Genomic DNA, 23607 nt, shown 5'->3' on the forward strand with positions numbered 1-23607 from the left:
ATCAGACAAACACGGAGGCAGCATGAATGGCGTGAAAGCCAGAAAGGAACAGATTCAGACAAAAGTGGAGCATACACAAAGGACCCAGGCACCACCTACTTTAGGGGTGGAAGGAGAAGATTCTATCCCAAGCAGGTAAAGAAATCTTGCTTAAAGTTGTGGTCCAAGCAATCTCAACTTTTGCTATGAGGTGGTGATCTAGAAATTTTGGTGAGGTCAACATGGAGACCGTAGGAAGGTGCATTGGAAGAATTGGGACACTTTGTGTAAAAAAAAAAAAAAAAGATGAAGGGGGTTTAGGGTTGAAAGATTTAAGCAAGTTCAATAATACTATGCTAGCTAAATAGGTTTGGCGACTAATCCATGATGAGGAATCTCTCTTCTTTAAAGTGTTTAAAGCCAAGTATTTTCCTCCTTCCTCTATCTTTGAAGCAAAATCAAGCTCTGGTTCCTTTGCTTGGAAGAGCATTCTAATAGCTAGGAAAGTCATTAAGATGGGAGTGAAGTGGAGAGTTGGGGATGGGTAGAAGATTTGGGTATATGGTGAGCAGTGGTTACTAGGTGATAGTGATAGTAAGGTGATGTCTCCAATTTCTTTTCTACCCTTCGATGCTATTGTTGCCGACCTCATTGATCCACGGACAGGTTGGTGGAACTCATAGATTATTGATCAAAATTTTCTGCCTTTTGAAGCAAGAAAAATAAAAGTCATCCCCATCAGCACAATAGCCCAGGAAGATATTCTCATTTGGCAAAAGAGCAAGGATGGGTCTTATGTTGTCAAGCCGGGGTAAAACATATTATGTGAAGAATAAGCCAAAGATAATCTTTCAAGTTCAACCTCATTTGCTGCTAGAGGCTTATGGTCTGGTGTGTGGAAACTATGGATCCCAGGTAAAACTAAGCATTTCCTATGGCGGGCTTGTACAAATTCTCTCCCAACAAATCACAACTTGTGGAAATGGAGAATAGTCTCTAACGAGATATATGAAATTTGTCAATCTCACACCGAAGATGTTTTGCACTCTTTGTGGAACTGTGATGCTAGCAGAGTTGTCTAGGATCGAGATTTTGGTTGGGTTGATAGAAGAAAAGCTGCTAGAGGTTGTTTTGTCGATTTATGGAACATGGTTCTCCCCAGACCTCAGATAATGGAGCTGTTCGTTGTTATCGCTTGGATTGTTTGGAATAGGAGAAACAAAACTTGCCTAAAACAATCTGTTCAATTGCTAGCTCAAGTTCCAGATGAAGCTAACCACTATCTTTTCAAATACAGAAAATTCAGTGATCTCCCAATGAAGACTAAGGGGGTGTTTGGATTTTGAGTTTCCATAACTCATAACTCAAAAATGGTGGGACCCATGACTCAAAAGCTTGTTTGGATTTCAATAACTCTGTTTCCAGTTTTTGTTTTCATCACTCAATTCTCTGATTTTTGAGTGATGAATTATGGAAACTAAAAACTCATTTTAGCTGTTTTCAGTTTCCATAACTCTGTTTTCAAAGGCATTTTCGTAATTAAACAGACACAGGACCCACTAGCCGCAACTTTTGACTCTTTTTTTTTCCCTTTCTTCTCCACTTTTCTTTCTTCTTTCTCTGTTCTTCTGTTCGGCCTTTCTTTCTTTTTTTTCTTCCTTTTCGCCTTTCTCATCTCAGTTCATTCATTCTTTTTTCTTTTTTTTTTTTTTACTTACTTTTATTTCTTTTTATTTTTTTCAATTCCTTTTAACTTGGTTTCTGGGCTTGGATTTTTTTTTTCTTCTTTTCTTTCCTTTTCACATTGGGTTTCTGGGTTTGGTTGCAAACAATCAGCCACACTTCGTCGGTTACAGCCACACTTCTCAATCATAAAAAAAAAAAAAAAAAAAAAGCATCACCAAACCCAGATTTCTCCCAAAAAAAAAAAAAAAAAAAACCCACACTTCTCAAACAATCTCCAATTTTTGATGTTGATGTTGATGTTGTTGTTGTGGCTGTGGTGGGTTTCAAAGTTTTTAAGAAGCGGAATGTTGGAAACGATTGGTTGCTGCTGTCGGAACTTGGGCACCTCGGAAACGAGCCAGCCATGGTCTTCTGGTCCATGACCGATTTGACCAGGGCCGCTTCGGCTAACACACCCAGACCCATTGCCAATTGAGTCAAAACGATCGAACCCATTTTTGATCTATTGGACCACGAACCACACACACAAAGAGAGCGTTTGAGAGAAGAAGAAGAAGAAGAAGAAGAAGAAGAGGAGGCAGAGAGATTTTTATTTTTATTTTTTGGGTGGCGTTTAATACTGTTTATTTGTTGGTGGTTTTAAGAAGAGTGGGTCCCACAGAAAGTACAAAAAAATTGGGTGATGAAATTCTGAAAATATTTGCCAAACGGGTGGGGTATAGAAATTGGGGTATTTTGAGTGATGAGTGACAGAAATTGAGTGAGGAGTGATGAGTGATGGGGAAAAAAAAATCCAAACAAGGCCTAAGCTGCTCAGAATGGTGAAATGGAAGCCCCCAGACTGCAATTGTTATAAGACAAACTTTGATGGCACCGTCTTTGAGGATTTAAGGGAAGCCAAAATTGGGGTGGTCATCAGGAACTCAAGGGGTAAAGTGGTGGCCTCCCTTTCTAAAAAAAAAATCCAAAATCCCTACTTTGTACTTGTTTTGGAACTGATGGCAGCAAGGCATGTTGCTTCTTTCATCAAGGAGGTTGGCTTGAATAATTCCATCCTTGAAGGAACTCTAAAATCTTCATCAATGCTCAAAAAAATGGCAACATGTTTAATTTAGCTCTTGGTCATCTTCTCATAGACAATCTGTCCCATTTAAACTCTTTAAAGAGTTGGTCGCTCTCTCATACACTTAGGCTAGGTAACGCTGTAATAGATGCTTTAGCTAGAAGAGCTCGTTTTTCTTTTCCGCTTTCTATTTGGTTGGAGTCTATTCTCCTAGATATAGTTGGCTTTGTTAATGCTGATTTACTAGCATCTTGAATAATACACACAAGATGGTTTCTTTCTCAAAAAAAGAAAAAAAAAGAAGAAGAAGTATATCACATACTAATTCAAATAGATCAAACTCTGGCTCCTAGAATATTACACATGGTTCACAGCAAAGAGGGCATCATCATTAGGAATGGGATGGTGTATGAGGTTATTAACCATTTCTTCAACAAAGTTTTTTCCTTTTTTGGGTATGCATTTCCCTAGTTTAAAATCTGGTTCTGTCCTTACAAATAAGTTAATCAACTATTTTTATCTTGTTTTTCTAAAAAGGAAAAAATAAAAATAAAAAAGTAAAATAAAATTTTTTTTGGAAAGAATAAAATATAGTTAACACTCCTGAATTTTGGGCTAATACTAGTTACATTTAAGACTTTTCAAAACTAATCAACTTAGTTCCTAAACCGTTACTCATTGTTCTCCCATTTCACGAAGATTAGGGATCAAATTAGTCAATTTTGAAAAATTTTGGACCTAGCCCAAACCTTAAGAATATTAACTATATTTAACCTTGTTAGAAACAATAAAATAATGAGTGATTTCACAAATTTAATGTGTGAATTGATGATATAACCCCACATAAAAAAGAAAAGAAAAAAAAATTAGAGTTTTTACTGCTATTGTGTCTTTATTTATTTTGAGATAATGCACTTCCCCTATATTTTTTCACTGTAATATTGTTTGTTTTTGGTATTTCTTTTGCTTTTTTCCTCGGTAAGCTTAGCACCAAATGATACTTTCCATATTGACCAAAAGAATACTATTTTTAAAAAGGACAAGCATATAATCGGTCATTTTTAAAAAAATGAAAGTCACACATTTTTGCTTTGGTGTGATCTAGATGTGAAAATTAAGAGAATCATTCAAACCATAAATATACTAAATCTAAAAAAAAAAAAAAAAAAAATCAATAAACATGCCAACAGGTAAACACAGAACCCATCCACAGCAAATTAAAAAAGAAAAAAAAAAGGAATAAAGAAATGGCAGTAGTTAGATAAATTAGATATTATTTGAAAGGTTTGGTGTGGCTTCTTTCTCATAAAACTTCTAACACCATGTACCTTTTAACCCAAAAATAGACGCATTGCCTATGCTTTGCTTTCCCCTCTCTCCCAACATTATTTTTCACCACCACCAAACCAAACCATCAAATAAAAAAAATAAAAAAAAAGAAGAAGAAAGAAAAGGAATACAATTCAAAAACTAAAAAACACACACAAAAGAAAAAAAAAAGGAATAAAGAAGAAGAAGGGAAGAAAGCCTTGGAGCTAACAACTCCAATCCTCTCTATCTCTCAATATCTCTTCACTGTATGCTTGGACCTTGTCAATATCAAAATCAAATTCAGATCTCTTCATTTCTCTCCTATCCCTCAGATCTGAAAATTTTCATTTTCCTTTTCCGATTTTGCCCTCCGAAATTCCGGCCGAAATGAACGACTTCGAGGGCCTATTAGCCTCCGATTTCGGCTTCAAACCCCAAGGCAAATCGGCTCCGATGGCGGGTTCCAAATCCACCTCCACCATCGGAGGATCATCAACGCGTCCTCGCTCCTCCTCCAATTCCTTCGAAGATCGCGATTCTCTCTTCACGGCCAACCCGCAGCAGAAATCCCAAGATTTCGGTTCCGGATTCGGCGATCTCTTCGGCTCCGCTCGCTACGCTCCCAAATCGGACGCCACCACCACCACGACTTCTTCCTCCTTCAATTTCGATATGTTTCGCGATTCCGGTGCTCCGGTGAAGTCTTCGTCTTCATCGTCGGCGCCTCCTCCACCTGTCTACGACAAGCCGGTTTACGATGATGACATTTTTGACGGAGTCCCCGGGCTCAAGAGCTCGTCGGCAAACGCGAAGTACGAAGACGTTTTCACATCGGTTGCAGCTTCATCGCCGCCGAAACGGAGCGGTAGCGGGATTGCGAGCGGGAGCGATGCGTTTGACGATCTTCTAGGGGGGTTCGGGAAGGTGGAGCGTGAGTCAAAGGGTTCGGGCGTAAATGTAAAGCGATCGCAGAGGGAGGAGAAGAAGAGTGTGCCGGATTTCGATGATTTGCTACCTGGCTTCGGTGGTTCTAGGGTTCCTAGTGAAAGGTAATTGCTCTAACTAAGATTACTGATCTTCAATTTGAAACAATTAAGTTTTTTCTTTGGCTTTAGTTTGATTCGTATCTGTTTTGATGTGGAATTTGATTGGCATTTTGCTGATTAGCTAAGTTTATTTTGCATAGTTGAATTTGTTGGGTTTGAATTTTGAACTATATAGCTGTTATATTGGTTTTTATGTGTGATTCGATTGACATTTTTGTGGTAATGGTTAATTGGGTTTAGAGCTAACTACTGGTGGAGTGGAATTGGATTATGGGTAGCATCTGATTTGGATTTTGATTTGTGGGTTGAGGTTGGATTTGACAAAGGAAATTCTGGAAAACATATTGTATTTGATTTCATTCAATTTAAAGTAAATAAATAGAAAACAAATGGGTTGGAGAATAGTGAAAATTACTAATGAACTAAGAGAAGTAATTTGAGAGGGCACTTGAAATAATAAGGAAAATCGCCAGCTGATGTGGTTTAAATATATGCGTAAACTGGAGAAGGATAGTGTGTTTGCTTGGTAAAGGTTGGGTTCTGTTCAATGTTACATCGATTCCTCCTCCCAAGACGTGCAGTTCAAGAATTCCCTCCCCCTCAAAGAAAAAAAAGAAAAGACAAACCGAAAAATAGAAGAGAGATGGTTATCAAGTTGTGTAATCCAATTACTAACACGCTCTAATTACTCAAGTTTGCTTGTATTGTGGGATTTATTTTATTTTTTTAATCAAGGAGAAGAAAAGAAATTTCTGTATATTCTGTATCAGATATAAACTTTGGTTTGTAAATATATTTCTGTGATTGTGGAAGGTACATGTTTGGAACTTGAGATTTTTGGAGGAAATTTTATGTCTCCTGCAATCATTGGAGATAGCATTCAGTGTCAATAACCATGTTGGAACCTTTTGAAGATGATTAATCATAAATTTTTTGTGATTTGTGGGCGTTGCGGTTAATTGGGATGGTAGAACTATAAAAATGGACAAATGCACTTACATGCACAAAACAGGATTATACAGTCAGTAACTGCATGGTATGTTGTTGTTGGTTGTTTTTTTATGCCTCCATGTTAACAATGAATTTATTAAAATGTCTTTTGGTATAAAGTCAATTCCTGTATCATGGCATCCAACATGAACAAGCATCTTTCTTTGGGATAGAAGAGTCTTTAGTGTCCTTTATGTCATTATGTGTCACATCATTTACTTATCAAAAGAAAAAAGTGTCACCCAATGAAAATTATGTTTGAGATACTTTTGACATTCACTATCCTTTTCTTTGGCATTAACATGCTAGTCAGTCTTTGATGCGTCCAATCTCTGTAATCATGTGAATATAATGACTGAGATTATGTAGAAATGGGACAGACACGGTAACATTCACCAATATTTTCTAGTTAACACTAGTATTTACATTTTTTTTTTTTGATAAGTACTAGTATGTACTTATTGAAACACAAGAAAGAAAAATTAGTAACAGTGTTATGTAATACCTTTTACTCCGTTGGTTTCATTATATACTGTAATATCTTGTGTAAGTATATGCTAATATTTATCTACATATTTGCTGTAATGTAGCTGTATTAGTTGATTTATGCATTAGCACCATGTTGCATTTTTCACAGGCCAACTTCAGAGACCAGCTGGTCCTCAGAACCAACTGTCAATGCAGCTAGATCTCCCTCCAGCGACGTGGAAGACCCCTTTAAAATATTAGAATCAACTTCACATCCTGTTGTTTCATCTCCTGAGCACTTTGTTGATCCATTAGAAGAAATTAGTAAGCTCAATAATTCACGAAGCACAAAAAGTGAGGATTTTTCTGCTGCTAATGGAGGAGTAAATGATGATGCTGACCCCTTTGAAGGCCTTGGGAAATCTGTACCAGCATTTTCAGCAGAGAGGAGTAACAGGGGGAAGGACAAGAGTCCTTCAAGGACAGATACGAATGCAAGTTGGAACAGAACTTCCACTAGTAAAGAATCAATTCAAAGAACGTCTGTGAGAAGTCCTGAAAGTCACTCACAGAGGAAAACACCTGTTCAAAGTGATCAGGAGTCTCATCAGACCCCATTCGACATGCCAACATTTTCATCTGATTCTCATAAATCTTTTGGTCAAACAGCTTCTCCCCCTTCCTATGTAAATGCTAGTTCTAATGAGGCAAATGTTCATGTAGATATGTCTCCTAGATCTGAAGAAAATTTGGAATCATCGGAAGATGTATGGCTGACTGTATCAGAGATTCCTCTTTTCACACAACCCACGAATGCTCCACCACCTTCAAGGCCCCCTCCCCCCAGGCCGGTACAGGTTTCAAATTCAAGGGGAAGATCAGGTTCCCCTGCTTACACAAATTCAAGAAAGATGAATGAGTACAATTCTTTCCCGAATTCTGCTCGATTCTCTCAGGGTCCCAAGTCAGCTTCTGCTGCTGCGAGTGACTCAGTTGCATCTCCCTTTGATGACCTTGATGACTTTGCCATGGGTAGGAGTCAAAATAATGTTGATGAGAGAGCAAATGGTGTTCCTAGTGAAGAATTGGAGATGAACTCAGTTGCTGCTGCCATGAAGGAGGCTATGGATAGAGCTGAGGCTAAATTCAGACATGCGAGGGAAGTAAGGGAGAGAGAGAGTACAAAAGCTGCTAGAAGTAGAGATACTGTGCAGTTTGAAAAAGATGAGAGAACTACGCAAGATGAGAGAGTATTAAGAGAGAAACCAGAAAGGATAGACCGTGAACGGTTGCAGAGAGAAAGGGCAGAGGAAGAGAGGGAACAAAAAAGACTTCAGAAGGAGAGGGAGAGAGCTAGGGAAATTGAGAGGGAAAGGGAGGAGAAGGAGAGAGAACAGAGGAGGCTTGAGAAGGAAAGGGAGAGAGCGAGGCAAGCTGTGGAAAGGGCTACTAGGGAGGCACGTGAAAGAGCTGCTATTGATGCTCGCCTAAGAGCTGAAAAAGCTGCCGTTGAGAAGGCAAATTCTGAAGCTCGAGAGCGTGCTGAAAGGGCTGCTGTCCAGAGAGCACAAGCTGAAGCCCGTGAAAGGGCAGCTGCAGATGCAAAGGAGAGGGCTGAAAGGGCTGCAACAGAAGCAAAGGAGAGAGCTGCAGTAGCAAGGGCTGAAGCCGAAGCACGAGTAAGGGCAGAACGAGCTGCTGTAGAAAGGGCTGCAGCAGAGGCTCGAGAAAGGGCTGCAGCTGCTGCGAGGATGAACCAACAAAAGAATGAAAATGATCTTGAATCCTTCTTTAGCATGGGTCGAGCCAGCAGTGCGCCAAGGCCTAGGAATAACCCTTCGGTGAGTATTTGAGGTTGAAACATATATTTACTTTAGCATGCAATTTTGGGTTGCTGAATTCCTGATTGTACATCTCAGGAACCATTTGATTCCCAATTTCAGAACAGGCAAGAACCTGAAGTCACGAGAAAATCTGCAACAGTTTCCACAAACATTAGGAAAGCAAATTCAGCAACAAATATTGTTGACGACCTTTCGTCAATTTTTGGAGGTAGTTTGAACGCAGCTTTAGTAATAACGTAGTGATATTACTTCTTTTGTGGTCTCCTATCTCATTTTGCTGCTGGATGTTTTATTATTTTTATTTCTGGGTGAAAGCTGCTCCATCATCTGGGGAGTTCCAGGATGTTGAAGGAGAAAATGAAGACAGACGAAGAGCCAGGTTGGAACGCCACCAGAGGACCCAGGAGCGTGCGGTATGTGTCTGTCACTAGACTAATTTATTCTCTGTCCCCTTGTATACAGGATGGGTTTAAAGTACATATTCCACTTGGACTAAATGGTGGCTATGGTTCATTCAATGTGTTTATTATCAGTGCAGTGTCACTGAAGTTGTTATTATTGTCTGCATTTTAGGCTAAAGCACTAGCTGAGAAGAATGAGAGGGACCTTCAAACTCAGAGGGATCAAGCCGAGAGACATGTAAGTACCTGTTGTTTCCTATCAAATGTTCTAATTTTCTCATTTGTTTTTGTTTTGTGCACCCCCCCCCCCCCCCCCCCCCCCCTCCCTCCCTCCCCCTTTCTTTTTCCAAAAAAGAAGTTAATGGTGATGACTACACACCCTTGCCATCCCATCATTTTATGAATGGGTAGGCCTGATTTATGTGAAATATATAGTTAGATTTAAATGATTTTCATTTTATAAACCTAAAACTGAACCAAATAGGACTGACTAGGCTGGTTTGTGCCTTTTTTTTTTTTTTTTTTAATAACATTGTTGCACTGATCAACATTGCATCTTTATTCTAGTTCAGTGAAAAATGCCATTGATCAACACTGCATCTTTATGATTATTAATTATAAAATTGTTTGTTTTTTTTGTAATTTTTATTTTTGGTGCCTCTCAAGTACACATATGGTGTACTTGGTGGTGCTCTCTAGTCTTTTAATAATTTTTTACTTATTAAAAAAAAAATATAATAGTTGTATGGATTGCTGTATTTTATTTTCTTCGTTCAGTGCATGTCATATTCTGTACGCACACATGTACACATGTTGTTTCATTGCTTTTGTGTGTCTTAGATGCTAGGCTGTACTGAAACTCATGTGAAGTTACTGTAGTCCTTATTAATTGTGCAATACTGTCATGCATGGTTTCAGAGGATTGCGGAAACACTGGATGCTGAGATCAAGCGTTGGGCTTCAGGGAAAGAGGGGAATTTGCGTGCTTTGCTCTCAACTATGCAATATGTATGTTTTTGTGATCTATATTCCATTTATCTGACATCAATTAATGCTTAGTAGTATCTTGGATTGCGTTCTCTTTGTACATTATATGTGTGTGTGTTTGTGCGCATGCTTTTTACTTGGATTTGCAATATGTATGATTCTTATATTATATATATGTGTGTGTGTGTATTTGTTTGTTTGTTGATAATATATGTTATCATTATCTATATTCCTTCATGCTCTTTTATGCCTCTCATATGACATCAATTGATTGCCTAGAAGTATTTTGGCCTACTTCCTCTTAATACAGTAATTTTTTATGTAACACATAGGTGCAGCACTGTTTTGTTTCTTCAAAATTCCTTGGCCAAGTTGTGTGCTTGTTCAAATAGCAAATTCTATCACCCTCAGCTTGCTGCTGTTTGAATTGATTAACAAAGTGCTTTCTAGCTGCATGTCATTCACCTTCTTATTGTTTTAGTGTTTGATGCAAATGAAAATTTGTGACCTATGTATAAAATGAATTCATCATGTTGAATTTAGGGATTTGATTTGTTGAATGTTCTATGTCCCTGTAGTTACCAACGATGAGTTTAAGACAATAAAACAATTCTCTTTCAAAGCTTATATGCCTTACCTATGGTGATCTGCCCATGTTAGTTAGTTGATAGTGATATGATCAGTGAGAATGATATTGAAATGGATATGTAATTTTGCATGTATGCACGCAGGGAGATTTATTCCTGGTGAATGTCCAAGCTGTTGGTTTCTTTGGAAGATATAGAGTCTTTGTATAGCGAATTTTCCCCCATTCTTACTCTCCCCCTCTGTATTTCTTTTGTGTGGTGTAGGCCCTGAATATTATGATAGCAATGATTAGCTGAAGACCTTTGATACACCTGAGATTATTATTTCTAATATTCTATTTGTGGACAATACCATTAATTTTAGTGGGGTCACAATTCACATCTAGAGCAACTTAGATAACTAGAGCATTTCCTTCTTTTCTTTGAGGTTCTTTTGGCCTAAAAATCTGTTCAGTAAAGGGTTATGGTATTGATTGGGGTGGTTGGTGTTGGGGAGATTGCTGATACATTTTTTTTTTTTTGTAAGTGCTGATACATTATTTTGTAAGGTCAGCTCTCTTCAAATGACTTTTTCGGGCTTACCATTAGGCTCTATTTACGAAGCTATTATGATCTAGAATTTTGAGGTTAAGATGAGAGAGAAGAGATTGGCAGGCTAAAAGGAAATCTACTGTCAAAAGTGTATGTTACTTTTGTTACTATGCCTTGGGCTGTCACTGGTGGAGTTGATATGCCAAAGAGGACTTTCTTTGTGTGGGCCTTGGGGAATGATTTCAAATATCACTTGGTTCAAATGTGTATGTTACTTTGTCTACATAAACCAACTTGCATACTTGTTTGTGTCTTTTGTTACCATGCCTTGGTCTGTCACTGGTGGAGTTTATATACCAAAGAGGACTTTCTTTGTGGGGGCCTTGTTTGTTCTCTTCTCAAGTTGGAGGTTTAGGAGTTAGGAAGGTTAGTATTCTCTATCTAACAAATTTTGGGGAAATGAGAATGGATGTATGAGATAAAAAGTTGTTACTTTGTAGGCGTTTGGTGAGATTAAAATTAAGGGGTTGGTGTACAATCATTGATTTTTAGTGAATTCAGCTGACCTTTGTTTAGGTGTGTTAAGACTATCTCCAAATGTTGTAGATTGGTGGTTTATGTGCAAATCCAATAGGGAGTGTGGATTATCTTCTCCTTGATTGTCCCATTGCTAGGGAGTTGATGAGTTGTTGGACCTACTGTTATGTTTGTTTGGTGGTACTTGGGTAATGGCCAATTCAGTAACTGCTATGTTGGCTTCTTGGAGGAGGTTGGGCAAGCTCAATAGTGGGGAAATATGGATGACTGCTCCTTGTTTCGTGTAGTGTCTTTGGAAAGAGTGGAATATGCATACTTTTGAGGGAGAGTAGATCCATGGCATTTGTATACACCCATGAACTAGGATTGCGCTTTATTTTGTTATTTTTAATGAAATTATGTTGCTTATATATATAGATTGCTTCCGAATGTTGCTTTCTTTGTTTGGACAGCCACCTTGCGGATAATAGGAGAGAGGAGAATTGCAATAGTGCGATGAAAGATCACTTCTATAGACTTTTTCTTTTCTTCTTTTTGGCCTTTTTTTGGGGGGTGTTGGGGGGGGATTAGCTGAACTCTGCTCCACTTGTTAGCACTAGACAAGGCTTGGGCCAAATTATATTTTCCGTTCTCCATTGGGAGCTATGGTCTTTTGTCTTTATTATTGGATCTAGTTGGAAATCCCAGTTTTGTAGGCTTAAGATTTGTGGCTTTTTTGGTTAGACTGTCCCATTGTGCCTTTTGTATTTGAGAATTGGTGTTAAGGGTGTTGAGATAATGCTTTTGATAAGCAATGAAAATCCATTAAAAAAAAAAGTGCTAAAGGGGGCACAACTCAATTACACAGGAGGTATACAAAGGAAAAGCTCAAATGAAAATTTAAAAATAAAGTAAAGAAAACAACAAAGGTTAATTCAAACTCAAGGTATCCAAGAACTCTTGGAAATTTTTAGATGAGAATTGAAAGTTTGATCATACAAAGCCTCCAAGAATAAAAAATTCAACTTTGACGTGTGCATCTCTTACCCCTAAAAGAAAATGAGCATTTTATTTTATCTCCAAATGCACCGCATTAAACACAAGGGAACAACAATGTTCCGTACCTTCCTATTGCTTCCCTTACCAAAGTACCCCTTCTAACTGAATAATTCCAACATGAAAGAAGGCATTACACTGGCCACATCAAAGAAACAGAAATTTTGAGATCACAATTGCTGAGCCACTGCACAATGGAGATAGAGATGACCTACCCCATTCTCCTTGTCTTTTGCACATAAAGCACCAATCCATAATGATTAACCCTTGCTTCTTAAGGTTATTTGTAGTCAAAGATCTTACCTAACGATACACACCATAAGAAAAAAAATCCACCATTGGCGATACATGAGCTTTCCAAATACATTGCCAAGGAAAAAGATTCCTACCTCCTCTCAACCTGTCAGGGAGCACCCTAGTGGTTGAAGGCTTGGGATGAGCTGTACACCTAGACATCCTAGATTCAATCCCCACTAGGAGTTACCCTGGATTACTTGATACACCATTCTGGCATTAGGGTTGTGTATATGTGGTTTACTTCAAGGGGTGGGTCTAAAGGGCCCTGCCTTGGTTGGGTTCCATGTCTAAAAAAAAAAAAGAGATTCTCCTACTTCTTCTCAATTGCTTATAATAACTATTCACTTGGAAGCCTTTAGTCTTTGAAGGGAGCCATACCAATTTTCTAGTTTGTCTTTCCTCCTCGTGACATAATGTTGTAGTATATGCATCATCCAGTAATTGAATCATATATTCTATTTCAGTCTTGCACCTCTCTAATGAATAATGGATTCCTATAAAAACGGCCATTCCTATTCTCCTCGTAATCTGCCACTTTAGCATATTTGACCCTAGCAATAATGTAAAGGCTTGGTTATCTCTCCTAAAGAGTGGTCTTGTCTTTCCACAAATCATGCTTAAATCATGCAAAATCATATTCTAGACCCCTCACCAACAGAATATCTAATAAACAGTGAGAAACTTTCCCCACTTCTAATATTCTTTCATAAGCCTTCACCAACATAAAGTCCCTAACCTTCTTAGAGCCTCTCAAGTAGTGCCATACTTTATATCTACCACCTTCCTCCATAATGCATTTTCTTCTTCCCCATAATGCCACGATCATTTTCCCAACAAAGCTTGATTAAAAAGCATTAGCTTCTTAATCCCCAAACTTGCATCACCAAATGGGGTGATGTAGGACCAATAGGAAGGAAGCAAAAATCAGATTGGAGAGATGAGCTTTTTTAAAAATTAGGTTTAGTGTTTGGTGGGAAAGGGCTAGAAAATAGAGTAATATAGGTTTTCTAATGGTGAAAAGGAATAGTAGGATTTGAGGAAAACCATGGTAGTCAAAGGCGAGCCAGGCGAGGTGAAGCGCCACCAAGGCACCTCTAAGGCTCTATGGCAAAGCGCCTTGAGAGCCTAGGCTGGCGCCTTATTGAAACTTGTCTTTTTCAAGCAATTCAGAAGCTTTCTTTACATCAAAAATTTCTGCTTTTGACTTTTCAGCTTCTTGTTTGGACTCATCTGCAAGCTTTTTAGGATTTGAACATCGTGTTTAGGTGTTCCTTATTGGTTTTCTTGTTCAAATTTTATAGCAGGGTTGTTCTAGCTTGTAAGCTGGCTGTGTGGAAATTCAATTTTTTGTTTAGGCTGTTCTAGCTTTGGAGATTCCTTCACTTTATGATTAGATCCTAAAACCCTTGTAATTGTTTCCCACATGTAGTTGTGTCATTAAATTCTTGGATCGATAATTCATTAAGATTGAAAGATTGAAGAGTATGTGAATCATAGGATAAGAGCAAGGTGGATAATTTAGAGAAGCACATCAAGAGTATTGTGTGATCCTAGAATACCTATTAAGTTGAAGGAGAAATTTTAAAAGACTACTATAAGACCGGCTATGCTCTATGGTACTGAATGTTGGGCTGTTAAGAAGCAACTTATTCATAAAATGATTGTAGCTATAATGAGAATGTTAAGATTGATAAGTGGAAATACACGGAAAGATAGAATTTGAAATGAGGAAATACGCTTAAAGATAGGGTGGTCCCTTTTGATAAAAAGATGAGGGAGATTTGTTTGAGATTCAGAGGTGAGTGATTATTGCACCGGTAAGACAGTGAGTTTATTCAAGTTGTGGGAACGAAAAAAATGTAGAGGAAAACCAAAAATAGCATTAGTAAAAGAAGTAAAAAAGGACATGTCAATTATGGAAGTAACAAAGAGTATTATTTCAGATAGAATATAATGGTAGAAATAGTACATGTGGCAGATCCTCATTAATATGTTGAGGATCCATAGTTGACTCCCAAAATTTTGGAACTAAGGCTTTGTTGGTGTCTCTCATTAAATGACCAAGATTAAAAAAAAAATCAATTAGCAATAACCAAGCCCATTATACCCATCCATCATGGGGTTGACCATGTCATCAAAACACCGTGAAAAAAAATTCAATTTGCAACTCATTTAATGAGTCACGTGGGCTGGTGGACTATTGACCAACAAGCAAGACAAAATATTCAATTCAAAAAAAGAAAAAAAGAAAAAGAAGACTAAATAGAGTGATTGGGCAAAGAAACCAGAGAGCTTTACTGAGGAAAAGATGATTAAGGTGTTGAGATGAGTGTACAGAGGGGAAAAACCGAAGGCAGTGAAACTTTGAAAAAGAAGGTGGAGTAGGAAGATATATCATTTTGTACAATTTTGGTCACACAATCGTATAAGCACTGGAGACTAGATAGAGTAGTCTGGCGGTGCTTGTCCATCTGTAAGTTTTCAAAAGTTTTAAAAAACTTCCCTTTTTATATGTAAAAGTTACAGGGAGGATGTGAATCATTTATTTCTACATTGTGTGCTGGCTCGGGAATTGTAGTCTGATATTATGTTTATTTGGTGTTTCTTGGGTGATGTCGTTTTCAGTGGAGAGATGATAGAGACTTGGCAGGGGGTTTGGCAGGAGTGGTATTGGGGGGATTTGGAAGACAATTCCTTTGTCTCATGTGGTGTATTTGGATGAAAATGCATGATGCTATGAGGAACAAGAACTGCGTTGAAGTCGAAATATTTTTTTGATAAATATTATATTAGTGGACTATACGAAGCCGAAACAGCTTAAAAAGTTTGGTATCTAAACCGGTACATTTTAAGGAGGTAAGTGTACCAGATTATTAGCCGGTACAAGAAATACTGGTTGTATTGGCCAGTCTGGTGCAACATTAATAACTTTGGTTATTTAGGGATATGTGATGCATGAGTCATGCGTGGTTTAGGGTTCAAAAGGTTACAAACCAAGGTGTGTTTGCAAGGTTTTGACTTTTAAGTTGCTGCGAATTTTAAGAACAGAAAAGGAAAAACAATGAACTTCTAGCCATTAGACCTAGGATTTCCTTGGCATCACACCTTAAAGAAGGTTGTATTACACAAATCTTAAACAAAGCTTCATAGCCTCTGAAGATTTAGGAAATCTATTCTTTTTCTCTCAATAAAAAGTATTACATCCATATAAATAGATAACTAATACCTAAACTCAGATTTCTTGAAACCATAATAAGAGTTGGACTTGGAATCCTTGGGATTTTATTACTAAGCCCAAACTAAATAATTAAACTCAAATAGAAACCAATAAAATAGTCAAAAATTAAAATAAGACCCAATGGACCTGTGTACATAAACCAGAAAATTACAGAATTGATCCTGTCACTTAAAAATAAAACTAAAGTAACATTTGCTTCATGCTGCTTATGTCACATTGAGGAGTTACATGGTTGTTTTTAAGTTCTTGCTGTACTGATTGATCTCTTTTAGAAGGTAAGTTATTAGTTTCACATGTCTTAATTAACAATTTTTCTAAATTTGGGATGGATTTGATGAACTGGTTTGTCTTCTCTGAGAATATGTGATTTCTAAATGTTTTAAGTTAGTATTTGCTTATACAAATGGTTTCAGTAATTGGTGTCTGTATTGTTTTTATTGACTGGATTCATTCTCTGGATGATCAGGTACTCTGGCCTGAATGTGGTTGGCAGCCAGTTTCTTTGACTGATATGATTACAGGGCCCGCAGTTAAAAAGGCATATAGGAAGGCAACCTTGTGCATCCACCCTGATAAGGTGCAACAAAAGGGTGCCACCCTTCAACAGAAATATATTGCTGAGAAGGTGTTTGACCTCCTAAAGGTACTCAATGAATCTCCAATCCATCTAAATAATTTTATTGCTCTGTAAAATTAGTTTTTCTGGTGTGTGAGAGGCCATGGTCTATTGACATTTGACACTGCAATTGATAGAGTTATCTCTAGTAAAAATTCTTGCTTTTTGGTGTTAAATGTAAATATATATGGTAGCAAAATTTGCCAAGCATTGAGTTTGTACATTCATGCTGTAAAAGTGAATAAACAACCACAGATTACAAGAATTGCTGCATGTAGTAATGACGCATGTGGCATTCTGTGGAGTGTTTCTGCCTTCACTCACCTTCATTCGTGGAACTTTCATCATATAATTACAAAAACTATCTACCTATCATTAAATTCTACTCTAGAGAAATGTTTGATCAGTTGAAGCCCTTTCATTTTTGGTTCTATTTAGAGTCTGTTTGGGATCCGTTTATTTTACTAAAATTGAAAACTTTTTGTTGAAAGTACTGTAGATAAATGTAAAAATTAGTTGAAATAGTATAATGAGACTCATGAATAGTATCAAAAAGTGCAGTGAGACCCATGAATAGTAGCAAAAATAAACTGAATAGTAAAATAAGTTGGCTTTTTAAGTTGGAGCCAAATGCACACTTATTGTTGGATAAGTTAAATAGTACTTTGGTTACATTTCTCTGGATTGTTCTCATTAAAGGTTTGATAATATGATCACAGGAAGCTTGGAACAAGTTCAATTCTGAGGAGCTTTTTTAAATATCACGGTGGTTTTTCCACATCAAATTAAATTCATTGGGTAACTGCACCATTTGTTGGGAGGTGAAACAGACATCTGCTCTTGGACTTCTTTTCAGCGATAGTGAATTTTGGTTGAAGTTTAAATGTATCTACTGCTAAAGGAGGGCTCCTTCTATAGCCACGGAGATGCCTGTGTTGTATCCCGTCTCCGATTATGCTACTTGATGTTCCTTCAAGGGTTATCAGGGCTCCAAGATCTGAGTATGAAGTTCAGAATGGCCAGTTGATGTAGAGTAGTATTTTCTTGGCATCAAGCCCATGCCAATTTCATTATGTTACCTCACTTCAGTGAGAAGGCCAGTCTGTTTTTTGTAAGTTCTTTTTGTACTTTTGTGATATAGAACAATTCATTTATTATATGTATACCATCATGTGTATTGATATCAAAACATTGACTTGCCAGTGTGCGATTGAGTTGAGAATTTAATTATGATAAAGATTCGAGTGTATTGCTTTTCTGAGTGTGATGTTTGATTTGTTTGTATTTTTCATTGGTAGGGCACACTCCTTGAGCCTATCAAAGCTTGAACATTCGTATGCTTTTTGTACATAAATTTCTTCCATTCGTACCAAGAGAAATTAGGGCCTGCACTCAACTTAGTCCTTGTCCAACTAAGATGTTATTTTCTCATTTCTCAACCAAAATGAGAATTCTCTCATTCTCATATTCGCACAATGGGAAAGTCTCTGGCTAATAAAGAGTAGAGTTGAGGCATAATATGGGCATGTTAGGTTGCAGGCCCGCAATGCAACTTAGTTTTTCTCCAAATACTGGCTTGGCTAAATGAGTCTAACCACTGCAACCTAGTTTTTCTCCAAATACTGGCTTGGCTAAATGAGTCTGACTCCACCATGGTTAATCTAGTTCCTACTTATTAATTATAGGTATGGTTAAAACCTTTGGTACCTGATGCATATTTTCATAATTTGCTTGCCCTTCTTAATGTTGGAATGTATATATTTCAAATTCTTGGTATTTTTAGTAAGTCCCAAATTTTTCCTACTTGAACTTTTATTAATTAATTAAAACAAATTGAGGTAGGTAGAGCCACGGCTATCATGCCACCAATTGGTCCTTTCTTAAGTCGACAAGTGACCAAATTTTGGCATGATATCTCATTGAGGTAAGTACGGCTCACAACTTCACTTGAAGGGACTATTTGCCTCCTTTCCTCCACCGAAAAGATATTTAGCTTGTTGCTTGCATGTGGGCAAACGACCACTTTTCTAATCACTATTTTTAGAGTAATTCTTAAGTACTCTCGGAGTAAGGTGAATGGTGTTCCCTCCTATTACATTTATGGTGGAGTTTACTAATTAAATTTATGGTGGGGTTTACTATGAATGTGAGAGAGGGGAACATTATTTTACTATACTCCGAGTTTACTTAAGTATTTTCCCACCTTTTTGGTGAAGTAGGTAGGATCCATGACCCACATGCTTTTAGGTTGTACTCTCATTTATCTAAATTTCCCACCTATCACATAAGTGAGTTCATTTGTAAAAATTGTAACAGAAAAATTTAGAGATAAAGGAAAGAGAGAATGAATAAGAATTAAAAATGCTTTTATAGAAGTTTATTCTCATTCTTTGTAAGTTGAAGTGCATCAAACACAGAGGTTAGGGTTGTTCAATCCAATCGGTGGCCCGATCCACCCGATAAATTCGATTGGACCCAGGCTGACTGTCGGTTGACCCAACTACTACAGCAGTCGGCAGCAGGTCTTTTTTCTCAAGAATCCGAAACCATCGGTTTGGTCTTGGATCTTCTTCCCAAAACCTAAACCGATTGAGATACATAGCATTTCCAAGCGAGATTTTTTAGTTCGGGTGAGATCTCAGCTAGATCCATAAAATCTCCACTAGATTTGGCGAGATCTCTTTAGGATCTGGTGAGCTTTCGTCAAATCTAGAGAAAGTATTACTGAAATTTCGCTTATTTTTGCTGTTAACTTTTCAGATTTTGGCCAATTTTTATATCTCCAACTCCGACTAAACTGAACACCATCCGTTGAAGGTTGGATTCGCTCGATTTGATCAACCACTTTGGTCGGTGGTGGGTTGAAATCTTAAACACCCGATTTGGTCGGGTTGGATGCAAGTTGGGCACAAACTCGTCTTGTGGACACCCCTAACAGAGGTAGACATTATAGTTTGATCATAGGAGGTTTCAACTTAAGAATTGATTTGCATCGAGTTTTACTCTAGGTGGCATGAGTCAACCTTTAAGGACAATGCATTCATGTGATTCGATAGCTCTGTGAGATTGTTTTTGAACTTATTTATATTTTCTGTTCTTGTTGTTGAGTTTTAAGATTGAAATTGTTTTATTGGCAAAAAGAATTTGTGCATTTAATAAAATATTTCCAATTGTTAGGGATATGGATGGGTTAACTTGGGTTGAGTTTGAAGTATTTTTCAACCCAATGGACCTCCTTAAGTTGAGAAAATTTGAATTCAACCCCCATGGGTTGAGAAATCTTCAACCCAACCAAACCCATGATAACTCTAAAAATCAACTCTACCCAATTGGGTCGGGGCGAGTTAGATCGTCAAGTAGAAACCATTTTTGCCAAGCCTAATAAGAAAATTTGGTGTTCCTTCTATTATTTAAGCTCATTATTTAGTAAATGATAAAAGTTTATTCAATTAATCATAATATTCCAAATACCAAAGCAAATTGAACTAATAGATGTAAATGAACTCTCAAATTTAAAAAAAAAAACATTTATTTTTAAAACAATTAATAGTATGGGTGGGGTCAAGTTACTTGGGTTGAAAATTTTTCCAACCCAAACCTTACCTAACCCAAGAAAAAAAATAAAATAAAAACACAACCTGACCAATTCATCAACCAACAAAAAATCAACTAAGGTTGAGTTGGGTTGGGTCAGATTTGTATGGTTGGTGGGTTGAATGCACACCCTTAGTTGTAATCAATCATTTTTTTTTAAAAGTAAACATTAATATTTATTAATTAGAACACACACGAAAATAGTAATAATAGTGTTTTAAATCAGATTTATAATACATTGTGTGGTGGGTAAAGTCTGTCAGTTGATGTTGGGCCGTAACTTATGTACCAAGCCCAGCCGCGATAAAGAAGAAAAGGCATGGGCGTTGGATATCCCGTCCCAGTCATGATGGGCCGGGCCTGCTAAGGGGCGTCCGAGGAGGAACACCTCCTCGGACTCACCAAATAAGCATCCAATTTGCACCCCATACTTAGCGAAAGGTCGCCCAATACGAGGAAACAATGCGTGACACTCAGGAAGGAGGAGGGGACAATCACGACTGCCGCATTAAATGCCAGGGAACTACTTTTCCAGCCGCATTAATGTGGAAGGGACAGGAACGCAGAATGACCTTGGCCAGTGCAACTCACAGAAAGGAGGGAGGATGACCTATGGAACAGGCACTCGAGTGGAGGATCGGATGATTGACAAGTGTAGGGACATGATCTCAGGAAGGGTGCTATATAAGGAAAGGAGATCCCCATGGAAAAGGGATCGGAAGCTGAAGGAAGAAACAGATAGAGAACGAGAAAAGAAAGAGAAGTATAAGAAACAGCCCCAGAGACCATTACTCAAAAGCTTGAAAGGATATCCTTACGTCCAACTGGCTGCATGGCATGGTCGCAACCGCGTTTCCTCTGTCAAGAACTAGTTCTGTAACCTACACTCTACAAATTCATTGTTGAGGGACCTTTGGGCCAGAATCCCCTGCCTATTGGGCTTGAGCCCCAAAATCGTGCCCCTACACATTGTATAACCAGAATACAACTACAAAATGGCCTAATTGTAATCAATCATTGTGTTTTTGGTTTGCAATGTTCTTGGGTGGTGGTGATTTTGGGTCGCAATGGCTGTTAAGGTGTGGTGGTCGTAGTAGTTTTAAGTTGTGGTCTTTGATGGTGGCGATGATTTTGAGTTGCAAAGTAGTGATAATGCCATATTGGTTTTAAGCAGTAATGATTTTGGGTCGCGATAGTCGTTATAGGTTGTGTTGTTGCGGTGGTGTTGGGAGATTTTGGTATTCTTGGGTAGTAGTGGTAGCTTTGGATTGCAAAGTGGGTGAATTGAGATTTGATTGTGTTGATTAGTATTATGTACTTTCAAATTTTTTTAAAGTAAATCTCATCGTATAAATGTTTTTAAGTCTCTTTCTTTTTTCCTCTCTTTTGTCTTAGATATATATAGCTTACAATACCATTATCATTGCCATAAAATTGTACTTTAAACTTTACCTAACTCAAAGAGGTCTTTTTACATTTTATCAGATGCTTAGAGAGTATATGGAAATGTTTGTTTGACCCTACTTTAATCGAAAAGTTTGTCTGACCCTACTTTAATTCATTCAAAAGTAATGATGATAATTTAGTCAGTGTTAATTTTACCTAATTAACAGTTAGGCCTAAGATGACCCTTTAAATGAGATATTCTTTTCATATTTAATTATCAAGCAAACAATATTTATTTAAAATTTTTTATTAAATTTTTTTTATTAAAATTCATTCTTCATGCTTTTCTAGATGAAAAATTACTAATTAAATTTGTGTATTTAGATTTTAATAATATCTCATTTTCAATTTTTTTTGGGAGAAGAATCTCATTTTTAATTGATAATATATGGTAATCTACTTAATCTTTTTGTGACATATTGTTCTTAAGTTTAATTTACTTATTTTTTATTTTGAAAAACTTCTTGATGCAAGATCATTTGCAATAAATATTATAATTACAATTTTCTAAGCGATACATATATTTGGAAAAGAATTTAGTCTTTTTTTAAAATAAAGTTTTGTTATATTATATATTTTCAATATTATTGTGATTATTTTTATTTTTTTTTCTTTCTGCTATAATTTTTCATTATCTTCTCACTCTTTTTGATAAATTTCTTGTTTATTTGTGAGATTTTTATCTATATTTTATATATGCTATACTTTTTATATTGCTTGTTACAAATTTATCAACTAAACCTATTTGAGATTCAATTTCTCTTTCTCTCTCTCTCTCTCTCTCTCTCTCTCATCCATATTGTTAAAAAATATTTACATATAAAAGAAACAATATCTACAATATAAAATATAATATAATTTGAATAAAATAAATTTTAAAGCAAAGCAACTATTGTAAATTTACTTAACAATAGAATCACCAAGCAAATATGAATTCAACACTTAACTTTTTTTTTTTTTTTTTTTTTTGAGAAAAATTCAACACTTAACTTGATGAGTTAATACTAACCAAACCAAGAATTATTTCAAATAAAAAATTAAATATAACATTTTAGGCATAAAATTTAACAAAAATAGATGAAAATTATTATTACTTAAAAAAAAAAAAAAAAAGGAGTTTACTTTACCTTGAGAATGGCGATGCATGGTTAAGGAAGATTGTGTGACTAATGTTGATAATGTATCATGTGTGAGACTAGCTTACAAATTTTAAAGCTTCAATCGTTGGGGAAAATAAATCGTCAATGATTAATTAACACATCCACAAATTTTTTTTTTTTTTTTTTGAAATATCTTTGATCTTTTCAATTTGGTTGGATTTCTATTGACTCACAATTTTGAGAGAAATTATACAGTTTTCTGGTGGACCACGTCACTTGTCCACCATTCCATTAAAAGACTCATATTTATTTAAAATTGCTTAGTCAGTAATCATTTTCTATTTAAAAAAAATTTCTAACTAAGCAATTTTAAATAGATAGGAGTCTTTTAGTGGAATGGTGGATCACGTCACTTGTCTACTATGAGAACCTTATAATTTCTCAAATTTTGGAGGCCTTCTTGGGGTGTAAAAGAGAGTGTACGTACAATCTGCCAATTTGGGAAAAATTTGGAACTCGAAACTACTAATATTGAGTTCTAATTGGAACTTGACATTAGTAATATCTAGTTCTATGCATATTTTTAAGTGGAAATCAACATTAGGACATTTCTAATGTTGAGTTTTGCACACAATTTTCAAAAAAATTTAAATAGAAAAATAAAAATAGAACTTGACATTGCTAATGTCGAGTTCCAGGCAAAACTCGACATTAACAATGTCAAATTCCAAAGTAAAGGTATTTTGCTACATGTGCTGTTTAGTTACATAATTTGAAGTTTTCAGGTATTTACCCATTTTTGTCCCACCAATTCCTCCCCACCCCCTCCCCCAAAAAGAAAAGAAAGAAAG

At 36.7% G+C, this 23607-nt stretch overlaps 1 protein-coding gene across 2 annotated transcripts; it reads left to right on the top strand.

Annotated features, from left to right (window-relative positions):
* The first annotated feature begins 4086 nt into the window (after nucleotides 1-4086).
* Nucleotides 4087-17874, top strand: LOC126702520 (auxilin-related protein 2-like). Of its 2 annotated transcripts, none has more exons than XM_050401236.1 (8): nucleotides 4087-5088; nucleotides 6713-8384; nucleotides 8487-8595; nucleotides 8703-8800; nucleotides 8961-9026; nucleotides 9707-9796; nucleotides 16467-16643; nucleotides 17336-17874. In XM_050401236.1, the coding sequence occupies exons 1-8, from the start codon at nucleotides 4427-4429 to the stop codon at nucleotides 17372-17374; spliced, it is 2913 nt and encodes a 970-aa protein (XP_050257193.1). In that variant the 5' UTR covers nucleotides 4087-4426; the 3' UTR covers nucleotides 17375-17874. The 2 variants fall into 2 exon arrangements, with proteins under 2 accessions (XP_050257193.1, XP_050257192.1); XM_050401235.1 differs by having other exon boundaries at nucleotides 4089-5088; nucleotides 8463-8595.
* The last annotated feature ends 5733 nt before the right edge of the window (nucleotides 17875-23607 follow it).

The sequence above is a fragment of the Quercus robur genome, chromosome 10, assembly GCF_932294415.1.
Source record: "Quercus robur chromosome 10, dhQueRobu3.1, whole genome shotgun sequence".
Classification (NCBI taxonomy): Eukaryota; Viridiplantae; Streptophyta; class Magnoliopsida; order Fagales; family Fagaceae; genus Quercus; species Quercus robur.

Excerpts from the sequence above, each read along its gene's own strand:
- LOC126702520 (XM_050401235.1), top strand. The coding sequence starts at position 4,427 with ATGAACGACTTCGAGGGCCTATTAGCCTCCGATTTCGGCTTCAAACCC. Across the intron at positions 8,596-8,702 it reads CCTTTCGTCAATTTTTGGAG|CTGCTCCATCATCTGGGGAG; the intron begins GTAGTTTGAACG and ends TCTGGGTGAAAG. Across the intron at positions 8,801-8,960 it reads AGAGGACCCAGGAGCGTGCG|GCTAAAGCACTAGCTGAGAA; the intron begins GTATGTGTCTGT and ends TCTGCATTTTAG.